At 45.7% G+C, this 11,827-nt stretch overlaps 1 protein-coding gene across 5 annotated transcripts in view; it reads right to left on the minus strand.

The window, feature by feature from the left end:
• MSH5 (mutS homolog 5) overlaps positions 1-11,827 on the minus strand; it is a 26,815-nt gene that overhangs the window by 10,273 nt on the left and 4,715 nt on the right. For 3 of the 5 annotated variants that reach the window (XM_037736319.1, XM_037736321.1, XM_037736320.1), the window contains 8 exons: positions 11,505-11,628; positions 9,532-9,612; positions 9,275-9,337; positions 8,103-8,224; positions 7,807-7,916; positions 7,508-7,543; positions 6,757-6,839; positions 4,711-4,756 (listed from right to left, as the gene is read on the minus strand). In XM_037736319.1, coding sequence (XP_037592247.1) covers positions 4,711-4,756; positions 6,757-6,839; positions 7,508-7,543; positions 7,807-7,916; positions 8,103-8,224; positions 9,275-9,337; positions 9,532-9,612; positions 11,505-11,628 — 665 coding nt within the window. Of the gene's footprint in view, positions 1-4,710; positions 4,757-6,756; positions 6,840-7,507; positions 7,544-7,806; positions 7,957-8,091; positions 8,225-9,274; positions 9,338-9,531; positions 9,613-11,504; positions 11,629-11,827 lie in introns of all 5 variants that reach the window. The other 2 variants (XM_037736323.1, XM_037736322.1) reach the window with 2 other exon arrangements.

Here is an 11,827-nt window from a genome sequence, read left to right on the forward strand (position 1 = left end):
ACTACAGGTGTGTGCCACCATGCCCAGCTAATTTTTGTATTTTTAGTAGAAACGGGGTTTCACCATGTTGGCCAGGATTGTCTTGATCTCTTGACCTCCCAAAGTGCTAGGATTACAGGCGTTAGCCACTATGCCCAGCCTAGTGTCTTATTCTTAAATTGGCTGATGGACACAATAGACATTTGCATTATTATTATTTTCTTTGAGATGGAGTCTCACTCTGTTGCCCAGGCTGGAGTGCAGTGGCATGATCTCGGGTTACTGCAACCTCTGCCTCATGGGTTCAAGTGATTCTCCTGCCTCAGCCTCCTGAGTAGCTGGGACTACAGGTGTGTGCCACCACGCCCAGCTAATTTCTGTATTTTTAGCAGAGATTGGGTTTTGCTATGTTGGCCAGGCTGGTCTCGAACTCCTGACTTCAGGTGATCTGCCTACCTTGGTCTCCCAAAGTGCTGGGAGTACAGGCATGAGCCACTGCACCTGGCCTGATAGTATTATTATTTACATCTTTTTTTTTTTTTTTTTCGAGACAGCGTCTCGCTCTGTTGCCCAAGCTAGAGGGCAGTGGCACGATGTTGGCTCACTGCAACCTCTGCCTCCCAGGTTCAAGTGATTCTCGTGCCTCAGCCTCCCGAGTAGCTGGGATTACAGGGGTGTGCCACCATGCCTGGCTAATTTTTGTATTTTTAGTAGAGATGAGCTTTCACCATGTTTGCCAGGCTGGTCTTGAACTCTGAACCTCAGGTGATCCATCTGCCCCTGCCTCCCAAAGTGCTGGGATTACAGGCTTGTGCCACCACGCCGGGCTAATTATTTACATCTTTTTGTGTGTTGGAGATATTTCCTAATAAATTAAAATAAATTCATATACAGAAATAAATGTCTATTTTTGTCTAATTCTAGGTATCCCTGTCTCCTTATTGGCTATGAAGAGTGTGAGACTCTGTAAGGACTTGTGAGCCCACAGATTCTTTCCTAAATAGAGCAAGCAACTAAGCTTGCCATTTTTTTTTTTTTAAGAGACAGGGTCTTGCTATGTTGCCCAGGCTAGAGTGCAGTGGCTATTCACAGGCACGATCCCACTACTGATCAGCAAGGGAGTTTTGACGTGCTCCGTTTCCGACCTGGGCCGGTTCAACCCTCCTTAGGCAACCTGGTGGTCCCCCGCTCCCGAGAGGTCACCATATTGATGCCGAACTTAGTGCAGACACCCGATCGGCATAGCACACTGCAGCCCAGAACTCCTGGGCTCAAGCGATCCTCCCACCTCAGCCTCCCGAGTAGTTGGGACTACAGGCACGCACCACTGCACCCGGCAGCTTGCCATTTTATATGAGAGCCAACATGTGCACACACTAGGGCCTGAAGATTTGCTTCTTACATTGTAGTCCATGGCCAGTTACTTTGGGTTCGAACACTCCAGATTAGTATGAAGCAGAGCATCCAGATGGCTTCAAGAGTGGGTTTCAGGTACCTCTGTTCCTTGGTCATTGAGGGCTCCCGCCAAGGCAGTGTAAGCCAGTCTGTAACTACCCATCCCCACCTTAGAAAGCACATGAGCTGCACTAAACACTTAGATATCTCTGACTCATGTCCTGCTAGTACGGGGAGAGACTTTAGTTAAGCCAAACTTCCTAATTTTACAACTGCAAAAATGGGGCCCTTAAAAGATAAGCAACTTTCCCAAAGTCATACTGCTAATGAGAACAGCTAAGTCTCAAAATCAGGTCTCTAGACTGCTAGGACAGTGCTCTTTAGAGCATATTGTGCCATTCAGTCACATTCTTTGTACCCTGTCTAGCTTTTAGTTTTTGAACTCCTGGCCTCAAGCAATCCTCCTGCCTCAGCCTCCCAAAGTGCTGGGATTACAGGTGTGAACCACCACATATGGCCCTATATTATTATTATTATTATTTACATCTTTTTGTGTGTTAGAGGTATTTCCTAATAAATTAAATTTATATACAGAAATATTAATAAATGTGTAATATGTCCTTAGTTCATTAGATTATATGATGATTCTTCAAGTTATATGATCTCATGCCCTATCTGATTCCATCTAGGGAATATGCACTCCTCCCCCACCTTAAATCCAGTGCTGTTCTCCACTGAGAATTCTCTCCCTCCCATCTGTGGTTGAGATTAGAGATCTGCACTTGAAGCCCTGGAGAATGTGTGGGTAATTAAATTACCCTGCCGATTACTTGGAGATGCTGATTACCTGATTACCCTGCTGATTACCTAGAGATGACCTCAGAGATTATCCTAAATTAACCCCTAAAAGATACACATTACAGGGGGAGGTGAGGTTGGGAAAGAACTGTACACCTGAGGCTAGCAAAGGTTTCCACTCTGAGTATTCAGAGATGATGTTACCAGTGTGTTTGCATTTGTGTATTGTGTTCACACATTGAATGCTACTATATACAAGACCATGTGTCAGACACTGAGGTAACAGGAATGGTCACTAGACAGAGTTCATAGCTATGGAGGCAAGAAGATTCACTGACTGCTAATTCTAACCTGATGTGACAGTGCAACTAGAAAAACATAAACAAGCACCATTGTGAGCACAAGGAAGGTGCACATCAACTCCTTACAGGTACCTGTAAAAGCCAGAGGGTAACAGTTGGGTTGCACCTTGAAGAGGATGCAAGTTTTTTGTCTTTAGACAGAGTCTCACTCTGTTGCCCAGGCTAGAGTGCAGTGGGGCAATCAGGGCTCACTGCAACCTCCTGGGTTCAAGCGATTCTCCTAACTCAGCCTTCTAAGTAGCTGAGACTAGAAGCAAGTGCCACAACACTCAGCTAATTTTTGTATTTTCAGTAGAGATGGAGTTTCACCATGTTGGCCAGGCTTGTCTTGATCTCCTGACCTCAAATGATCCGCTGGCCTCAGCCTCACAAAATGCTGGGACTATAGGCGTGAGCCACCACACCCGGCCTGGATGTAAAATTTTGATAGGTAGAGAACAAGGAAAAGACTTTCCAGAAGAAACAGGATAAACACAGGCATGACATGTTTCCATAAGGGCAATTGGCCCTAAATGACTAGAATATAAGTTAGATCCAGTAGGAAAGGACTTAGAAGGGGCTTGGGAAGGTGAGCCTAGAAATTAAAATTGGAGTAAATGTGATGACCCTGAACACCATATACTGCTAAAGATGCTAATCTTCATCCTGAAGGTAATGGAAAAACTTCCTGAGGTTTATGTTATTTTCTTTCTACTTATGCTATTTGAAAAGTGGAGTGAAGCCAGGTGCTGTGGCTCACGCCTGTAATCTCAGCACTTTGGGAGGCCACGGCGGGCAGACTGCCAGAGGTCAGGAGTTCAAGACCAGCTTGATCAACATGGCAAACCCCGTACCTACTAAAAATACAAAAATTAGCTGGGCATGGCGGTGGGCACCTGTAATTCCAACTACTCGGGAGGCTGATGCAGGAGAATGGCTTGAACTAGGAGGCGGAGGTTGCAGTGAGCCCAGATTTCGCCACTGTACTCCAGCCTGGACGACAATAAGATTCCATCTCCAAAAAACACCCCCTCCCCCCAAAAATGTGGAGTGACATACTTAGATCTCTGTTTTGGAATGACAGGTTTTTTGTTTGTTTTTTCTTCCTAACTCACATGAACTGGCAGAATGATAGGTATTTTAGAATGAAGGGTGGATTGGAAAAAGAAGAGATTAGGAGCAGAGACACTAATTTTAAGGCAGAGGCAATGCTCCAGGTTAAAAATGATGATGACCAGAATTAGAGCAGTGGAAAGAGACAGAGATAGCTGGGGGAGACATTTCAGGATAGAATCAATAGGCCTTAGTGAATAATTGAATATAAGAGATGAAGGAGAAGCATCAATCCAAGGTTCATGGCTTGAGAAGGTGTACTGCCAGCAATGCCATTAACCAGCAAAGGGATTACAGGAAGAGGAACAGATCTGGTGGGCATCAGTTTGGATGCTCTGAGTTTGAGCTGCCTGTGAAAACTGCAGGTGGTGATATGCAATTAACATTCACAATATGGAGTTCAAAACTAGAAGTCATCACAGAAATTTGAAGTGTGTTTTCTATAACTAAAGATAACCATGCTAACATAGCTATGTGTTACGTTAGCACTTTTTTTTTTTTTTTTGGGACAGAGTCTCGCTCTGCCGCCCAGGCCGTAGTGCAGTGGTGCAATCTCAGCTCACTGCAACCTCCACCTCTTGGGTTCAAGCAATTCTCCTACATTAGTTTCCCGAGTAGCTGAGATTATAGGCACCTACCACCACACCCAGCTAATTTTTGTATTTTAGTAGAGACAGGGCTTTACCATGTTGGCCAGGCTGGTCTCAAACTCTTGACCTCAAGTGATTCACCCGCCTTGGCCTCTCAGAGTGCTGGGATTACAAGTGGAGCTATCATGCCTGGTCTTACATTTTTTGTGTTTTTTTCTGCTGCCTGTATGTGTGCAAGTCTATATATCATCAATGGGTATATGTGAATCTGTGCTGACAACAAAAAATAACATGAATACCAGCTACTACATATGGCTATTATAAGGATGAAATGCATTTAGCCAGTGCTCGTGCTCAGTAAAGGGCAGTTGTTTTATTACTACTAGGTGGTGTGGTGTGTGAGAATCCATATACTGCCATTAGTAGGCTTTAGTATGTAGTGTGCACATGGAATTCATGCATTAGTCTATATTATGTGTGGGATACTCACTCACCTGAGCAGCTTCTCTCCCCACTTACAGCGGCATCTGTTGAGGATTCCTGTGAGGGATAAGTCAGAGAGTGAACTTGTTAAAAGGCAGGGGCAGGGAATGGAATATATACATGTGTCTAAGCTGAGGCATCCAAGTCAGAGGTGTTGGTTGTTGAGGAGGCTGACCTGGGAGGGCACAAGGCTGGTGCCTGGCCACAAATATGAGTTGGGATTACTGTACATGGAGATGGGGAAAGGGATGGACACTCACAGGGACACTCAGCCAGAAAAATACTCAAAGCAAGTATAGTTAAACCTCAAGGGCCCTCCCACCCCCTCAAAAAAAACCCAAAAACTCAAGAGCAGCTGGGCGTGGTGGCTCACGCCTGTAATCCCAGCACTTTGGGAGGCCGAGGTGGGCAGATCACCTGAGGTCAGGAGTTCAAGACCAGCCTGACCAACATGGAGAAACCCCATCTCTACTAAAAATACAAAATTAGCCAGGCATGGTAGTGCATGCCTGTAATCCCAGCTACTTGCGGGGCTGAGGCAGGAGAATCACTTGAACCAGGGACTCAGAGGTTGCGGTGAGCTGAGATTGCACCATTGCACTCCAGCCTGGGCAACAAGAGCAACACTGTCTCAAAAATAAAAATAAAAGCTGGGCGTGGTGGCACATGCCTATAATCTCAGCATTTTGGGAGGCCGAGGCAGGCGGATCACAAGGTCAGGAATTTGAGACCAGCCTGGCCAACATGGTGAAAACCCTATTTTTCTCTCTACTAAAACTACAAAAATTAGCTGGGTGTGGTGGCACACACCTGTAATCCCAGCTGCTCAGGAGGCTGAGGCAGGAGAATCACTTGAACCCATGAGGAGGAGGTGGTAGTGAGCCAAGATCACATAACTGCACACTCCAGCCTGGGCAACAGAGTGAGACTTCATCTCTAAATAAATAAATAAATATAGTAAAATAAAATAAATAAAAATTTTAAAAACTCAAAAGCTGGCCAGGCATGGTGGCTCACACCTATAGCACTTTGGGAGGCCAAAGCAGGTGGATCACTTGAGCTCAGGAGTTTGAGACCAGCCTGGACAACATGGTAAAACACCATCTCTACTAAATATACAAAAGAATTTGCCGGGGGCGGTGGTTCACGCCTGTAATCCCAGCACTTTGGGAGGCCGAGGCGGGTGGATCACAAGGTTAAGAGATCGAGACTATCCTGGTCAACATGGTGAAACGCCGTCTCTACTAAAAACTACAAAAAATTAGCTGGGCATGGTGGCACGTGCCTGTAATCCCAGCTACTCAGGAGGCTGAGGCAGGAGAATTGCCTGAACCCAGGAGGCGGAGGTTGCGGTGAGCCGAGATCGCGCCATTGCACTCCAGCCTGGGTAACAAGAGTGAAACTCCGTCTCAAAAAAAAAAAAAAAAAAGAATTAGCTGGGCATGGTGGTGCAGGCCTGTATTTCCATTTATTGGGAGGCTGAGGTATCATGAGGCAGGAGAATCACTTGAACCCAAGAGGCAGAGGTTGCAGTGAGCCAAAATTGGGCGACTGCACTCCAGCCTGGGTGACAGAGTGAGATTTCATCTTAAAAGAAAAAAAAATGTAACAGCCCAACACACATATGTAAAAAACTGGATACAACCTACTGAGATACGAAACCATATGAATATTTGGGGAGATGTCCCTAATATACCCTAAAGCCAGAGACGACTGATACTCTATACAAATCAAATAGGCAGTTACACAGTTACAAAACTCTCTTGTACACACAAGGCCTCCCAAAGTCCCTCACAGGTAGCAGTCCATTCATATAAACCCAGGGAAGGAACACAGAATTGGTAAAGTAATGACTCACATGCAACAACATTGTACAGCCACAAAGTATGGGGAGATGCTGAAGCTCAGGGTGAGTACAAAGAGGATAAGAAATTTGGATCATCGTGGAAGAAACATCTGACAATGAGAGTGAAGTGGGAAGAGAGGCTGGGACACATCTTTGTCACCAACTGCTTTTCTGGTAGGTCTCTGCAATATAAGGGATGGGGCACACCTACCAAAGAGGCTGAGCCCCTCTTTCAGTCCACTGGCCACTTTGTACACTGAGGGGTGAGACTCGCTCTTAAAGATCTGCAGAACACTGTCAAGGAGAAATGGAGGAGTTTGGGGTAACTTGGATTTTTGAAGGGAATGAGAATTGAGGACTGAGAAATGGAGGAATTTGGGGTAACTTGGATTTTGAAGGGAATGAGGATTGAGGACTGAGAAAATGGAATGGGAACAGGGAATATCCTCAGGCTGGAGTGCTGTGGTGCAATCTCAGCTCACTGCAACCTCCACTTCCTGGGTTCAAGCTATCCTCCTGCCTCAGCCTCCTGAGTAGCTGGGATTACAGGCACAAACCAACACACCCGCTAATTTTTGTATTTTTAGCACAGATGGGGTTTCACCATATTGGTCAGGCTGGTCTCAAACTCCTGACCTCAGGTAATCCACCCACCTCAGCCTCCCAAAGTGCTGGGATTACAGGTATGAGCCACCACTTCCGACCAAAATCACATCTTGATGTAAGGTTTGTCCCTTACTTTTCTTTGCTTCAGTTTCTCCTTATAGAAAATAAGGCTAATACCTTTATGCTTTATGCTTTTCTTCCTCTCTTCCCTTCAAAGCCCCCCTTCCCTTTCCTTCAAGGGGAGAGATCTTAATAGCCCCAGGATTAGGGAAACTAGAGCCTCGTTAGGATTATTGGGGCATTAAACTTAATCCTTCTCCCTCCCCAGAGACAGCAGCATGCCTCCACCTCTTTACCTGTAAGTGTCTTGATCTATGTTCACAAGATGAGTCCTGAGGACAGAAAACAAGAAGGAAGGTGGCTGGAGTATGAGGGGTCTGGGTTCATTCCAAAACTCTACCTTCTTTGTCCCCCTCTCTGAATAGTGCCCAGTCTTCTTCCCAAAGTTACACACCTCCTTAGGTTCTCCTGGGTGTCCTAGAGCACTTTACCCACTAGGTCACAGCCACATCCACACCCCACTCCCACTTTACTTTTCAGGCCTCCCAATCCCACATTACTTTGGTTGGGGTTGGGGTTGGGGTGAATCACCTACAACACAAATTTCTTAAAGCCCAGGATGGGGACGCTGACGTTATAGTCTTCCAGTTCAACCCCGATTCTTCTTCGACCCAGGAACTTTAGCAGCCCTCCAAGTGCTCGAACCTGGGAGAGGATCAGCAATGGAGTGAGGGTAAATCTTAATCTCCTGGGGACTGCAGAGCACGAGAGAAAGCTATTCTTTTCTAGGGCTAGGCCAGCACCTCCCAGAACTCAGCCCTAGCACTGGGGTTCTTGTGCCTTTCTCCAACCTGCCGCCTCCCAGCCCTTATTCCCCAGCACCAATCTCACTGTGAGGAGGCAGTCAAAGGGAATAATGGAGGAGAGGAAGAGGATTTTCTCAGTGGCAGTCATGGAGTCTGGGATGAAGGAGTAGTTTCCAGAAAGGAGGCGTTGTTTGCTTATCTCCAGACCTATTTGAGGGAGGCAAGCAAAGGGAAAGGTCTTGTAGCTGAATTTTTTCACCCCATTTTAAGAATGAAACAATAGAAGCCAGAGAGATGATTTGACTTGCCCATGCTCACATGAGCAGTTAATGGAAAGCTAAAGCAAGAACCAAATTTTCAGACTCTTAGTCTAATTCTCTTCTTCTTCTTTTTTTAATGGAGACGGGTTCTCACTATGTTGCCCAGGCTGGAGTGCAGTGGCTATTCACAGGTGCTATCCCACTACTGATCGGCTCAGGAGTTTTGACCTGCTCCGTTTCCGACCTGGGCCAGTTCACCCCTCCTTAGGCAACCTGGTGGTCCCCCACTCCCGGGAGGTTACCATATTGATGCCGAACTTAGTGTGGACACCCGATCGGCACAGCGCACTACAGCCCAGAAGCCCTGGACTCAGGAGATCCTTCAGCCTCAGCCTCCCAAGTAGCTGGGACAACAGGCACACGCCACCGCACCTGGCTTCTCTTCTTATTCTACATATAATATAGGGATACTTGGCTGAAAGCACAACCTGAGAAAGATAAATGGCTGAGGAAAGTAAGATATCTGTCTCGAATTGGGGATTTTGACCAAAAAGATGGTATTAATAGACGAACTAATAACACTAATGCCTTAATATCTAATTAGGATAGTACACTCCCTGTTCTTGCTGTAAACCTAGGAAGGTTATGGAAGTGCCTTATGGATCATAAGGGTCACTGAGGCAATGACTTTTTGTGATAAAAAGGCTTTAACTTAATGGGGAAGATTCCAACAATAAAATCTGTCCAAAAAGTGTCACCACTTCTCAGGGGAGGCCCTCATCCCTAGACATGACTTAAGCAGAGGCTTCACAATAAACTGCAGATTATTAAAGGGTAGGAAGAAGGAGAGATCTTGCGGGGACTGGTCATAGGGCATGAGGAGCACAAAGGTTTACGATGAGATAAGGCAGAGGGGAGAGCTGTGATGATGAAAGTAGAGTTTAGGGGAAAGGATGGAATATGGGAACAGGGAGTTGGGCAAAGCAAAAGGAAATACCAAAATCCACACTTGGCAAAAATATGATTTCAGGTCTCTTAGGCTCTCTGTGCTCCTGGGAGGCTGTGGGGGAAGCAAAGAAAAGGCTATCATTCTGTACATCTCAGTCCTTCTTTTTTTTTTTTTTGTTGGCGTTGTCCCACATCTCAGTCCTTCTACCTTTGTCTGACACTCCTTCTCACACAATTCTAGCCCCCTGGAACATTCCATACATGAGTCCTTCCCCATTTTCCCTCTCTCCTTTACCAAGTCCTTACCAAGCTTTCCCAGAAACCGAGTCATATTCTCATCCTGTTTGGCACTCGTAACAACAGATTGGGGATTGATCTCGTCCAGAACTGGGAAGAATAGAGACCAAATGAGTTAAAGGATCTGTCTTTGACTATCAAGAGAAAACCCATAGCCCTCCTCTTCCTACTCCTATCCTCAAAAACATTTCCTCCCTAGGATTAGGGAGTGCTCTGCATATTGGGAACATAGGTAGAAGTTAGGAATGAGATTTAGAAAATTAGTAAGAGTGATGGGATGATGGGAGGGAAGAAGGGTGCTCTGGATATTGTCACTAGACTGTAAACCCCTGGAGAAAAAACATGACTGATTTGCCCAGGACTATATCTGCAGCACCTGAAACATTGTGAATACCTCACAAATACTTCTGGCCAGGCACAGTGGCTCATTCCTGTAATCCCAACACTGGGAGGCCAAGACAGGCAAATCACTGGAGGCCAGGAGCTCAAGACAAGCCTGGTCAATGTGGTGAAACACCATCTCTACTAAAAATATAAAAATTAGCCAGGTGTGGCAGCACATGCCTGTAATCCCTGCTACTCAGGAGGCTGAGGCAGAAGAATCACTTGAACCTAGGAGGCAGAGATTGTACCACTGCACTCCAGCCTGATCAACAGAGTGAGACACTGTCTCAAAAAAAAAAAAAAAAAAAAAAAAAACCCAACAAAAAAAACCTCACAAATATTTGTTAAATAATGACATGAATTCCTAAAAACAACAGATGGAGCTTCTGTGAGGCAACTATATATTGAGTCAGTGATATAGTTTGGATATGATTTGTCCCCACCAAATCTCGTGTTGAAATTTAATCCCCAGTGTGATAGTGTTGGGAGGTAGGGCCTCGAAGGAGGTGTTTGGGTGATGGGAATAGATTTCTCATGAACAGATTAATCCCCTTCCTGGAGTGTGTTGGTGGGTATGTGTGAGTGGTTCTCACTCTATTAGTTCCTGAGAGAGCTGACTGTCAAAAAGAGCCTGGCATCTCCCTCCGCCTTGCTTTCTCTCTGACATGGGACCTCTATACACCCTGTCTTCCCTTATTCCATGAGTTGAAGCAGCTAAGGCCCTCATCAAATGAAGATGCTCAATTTCAACCTTTCTGACCATCCAGAATCATAAGCCAAATAATTTTTTTTTTTTTTGGCTGGGCATGGTGGTACATGCCTGTAATCCCAGCACTTTGGGAGGCCGAGACCGGTGGATCACCTGAGGTCAGGAGTTCGAGACCAGCCTGACTAACATGGAGAAACCCGTCTCTACTAAAAATACAAAATTAGCCAGGCAAGGTGGTGCATGCCTGTAATCCTAGCTACGCAGGAGGCTAAGGCAGGAGAATCGCTTGAACCTGGGAGGTGGAGGTTTCAGTGAACTGAGATTGCACCACTGTACTCCAGCCTGGACAAGAAGAGTGAGACTCCAACTCAAAAAAAAAAGTTTTTTCTTTTTTAAAATTACCCAGCCTCAGGTATTCCATTATAGCAATACAAAATACACTAGACAGTGAGGTGAGTTAATATAAGTGAAACATGGCTGGGTGTGGTGGCTCACACCTATAATCCCAGCACTTTGGGTGGCGAGGCAGGTCAATCACAAGATCAGGAGTTCAAGATCACCCTGGCCAACATGGTGAAACCCCATCTCTACAAAAAAACAAAAAAATTAGCTGGGTGTGGTGGTGTCTGCCTGTAATCCCAGCTACTGGGGAGGTTGAGGCAGGAGAATTGCTTGAACCCAGGAGGCAGAGGTTGCAGTGAGCCAAGATGGCGCCACTGCACTCCAGCCTGGGCAACAGAGCAAGACTCTGTCTTGGAAAACAACAACAACAACAACAACAACACACACACACATATATATGTGTACACATATTTTTTGTGTTTCGTGTGTGTGTGTGTCACACATTTCTGATCCCAAAGAGCAGAGGAATTCATGGTTCTGTCCCCACCTCTCTGGAGAAGCTTGAGGCTCTCGTGGTCTGGGGCATCTGGCATGAAGTGGATAGTGGAGTCACTAGTGTCATAGTAGGCAATGCCCAAGTATCCTGAATTCCACAGCACACACAGATGGATCTGTCCAGCAAGGAAGAAAGGAAACCACTATTTGAACCACTCATAAGCGTAAGGTTTGCCATGCCTTATGTAATTAAATAATTTAATCAAATCTCTGAGACAGGCATCATCACCCCATTTAGTGACTGTGAAAAAGCCACTCAGGAGGTAAGAGACTTGCCCAGTTGGTTCCAACCCTCTTTTTTTTTTTTTTTTTTTT

Source organism: Cebus imitator, unplaced genomic scaffold (genome assembly GCF_001604975.1).
Source record: "Cebus imitator isolate Cc_AM_T3 unplaced genomic scaffold, Cebus_imitator-1.0 Scaffold24, whole genome shotgun sequence".
Lineage (NCBI taxonomy): Eukaryota > Metazoa > Chordata > Mammalia > Primates > Cebidae > Cebus > Cebus imitator.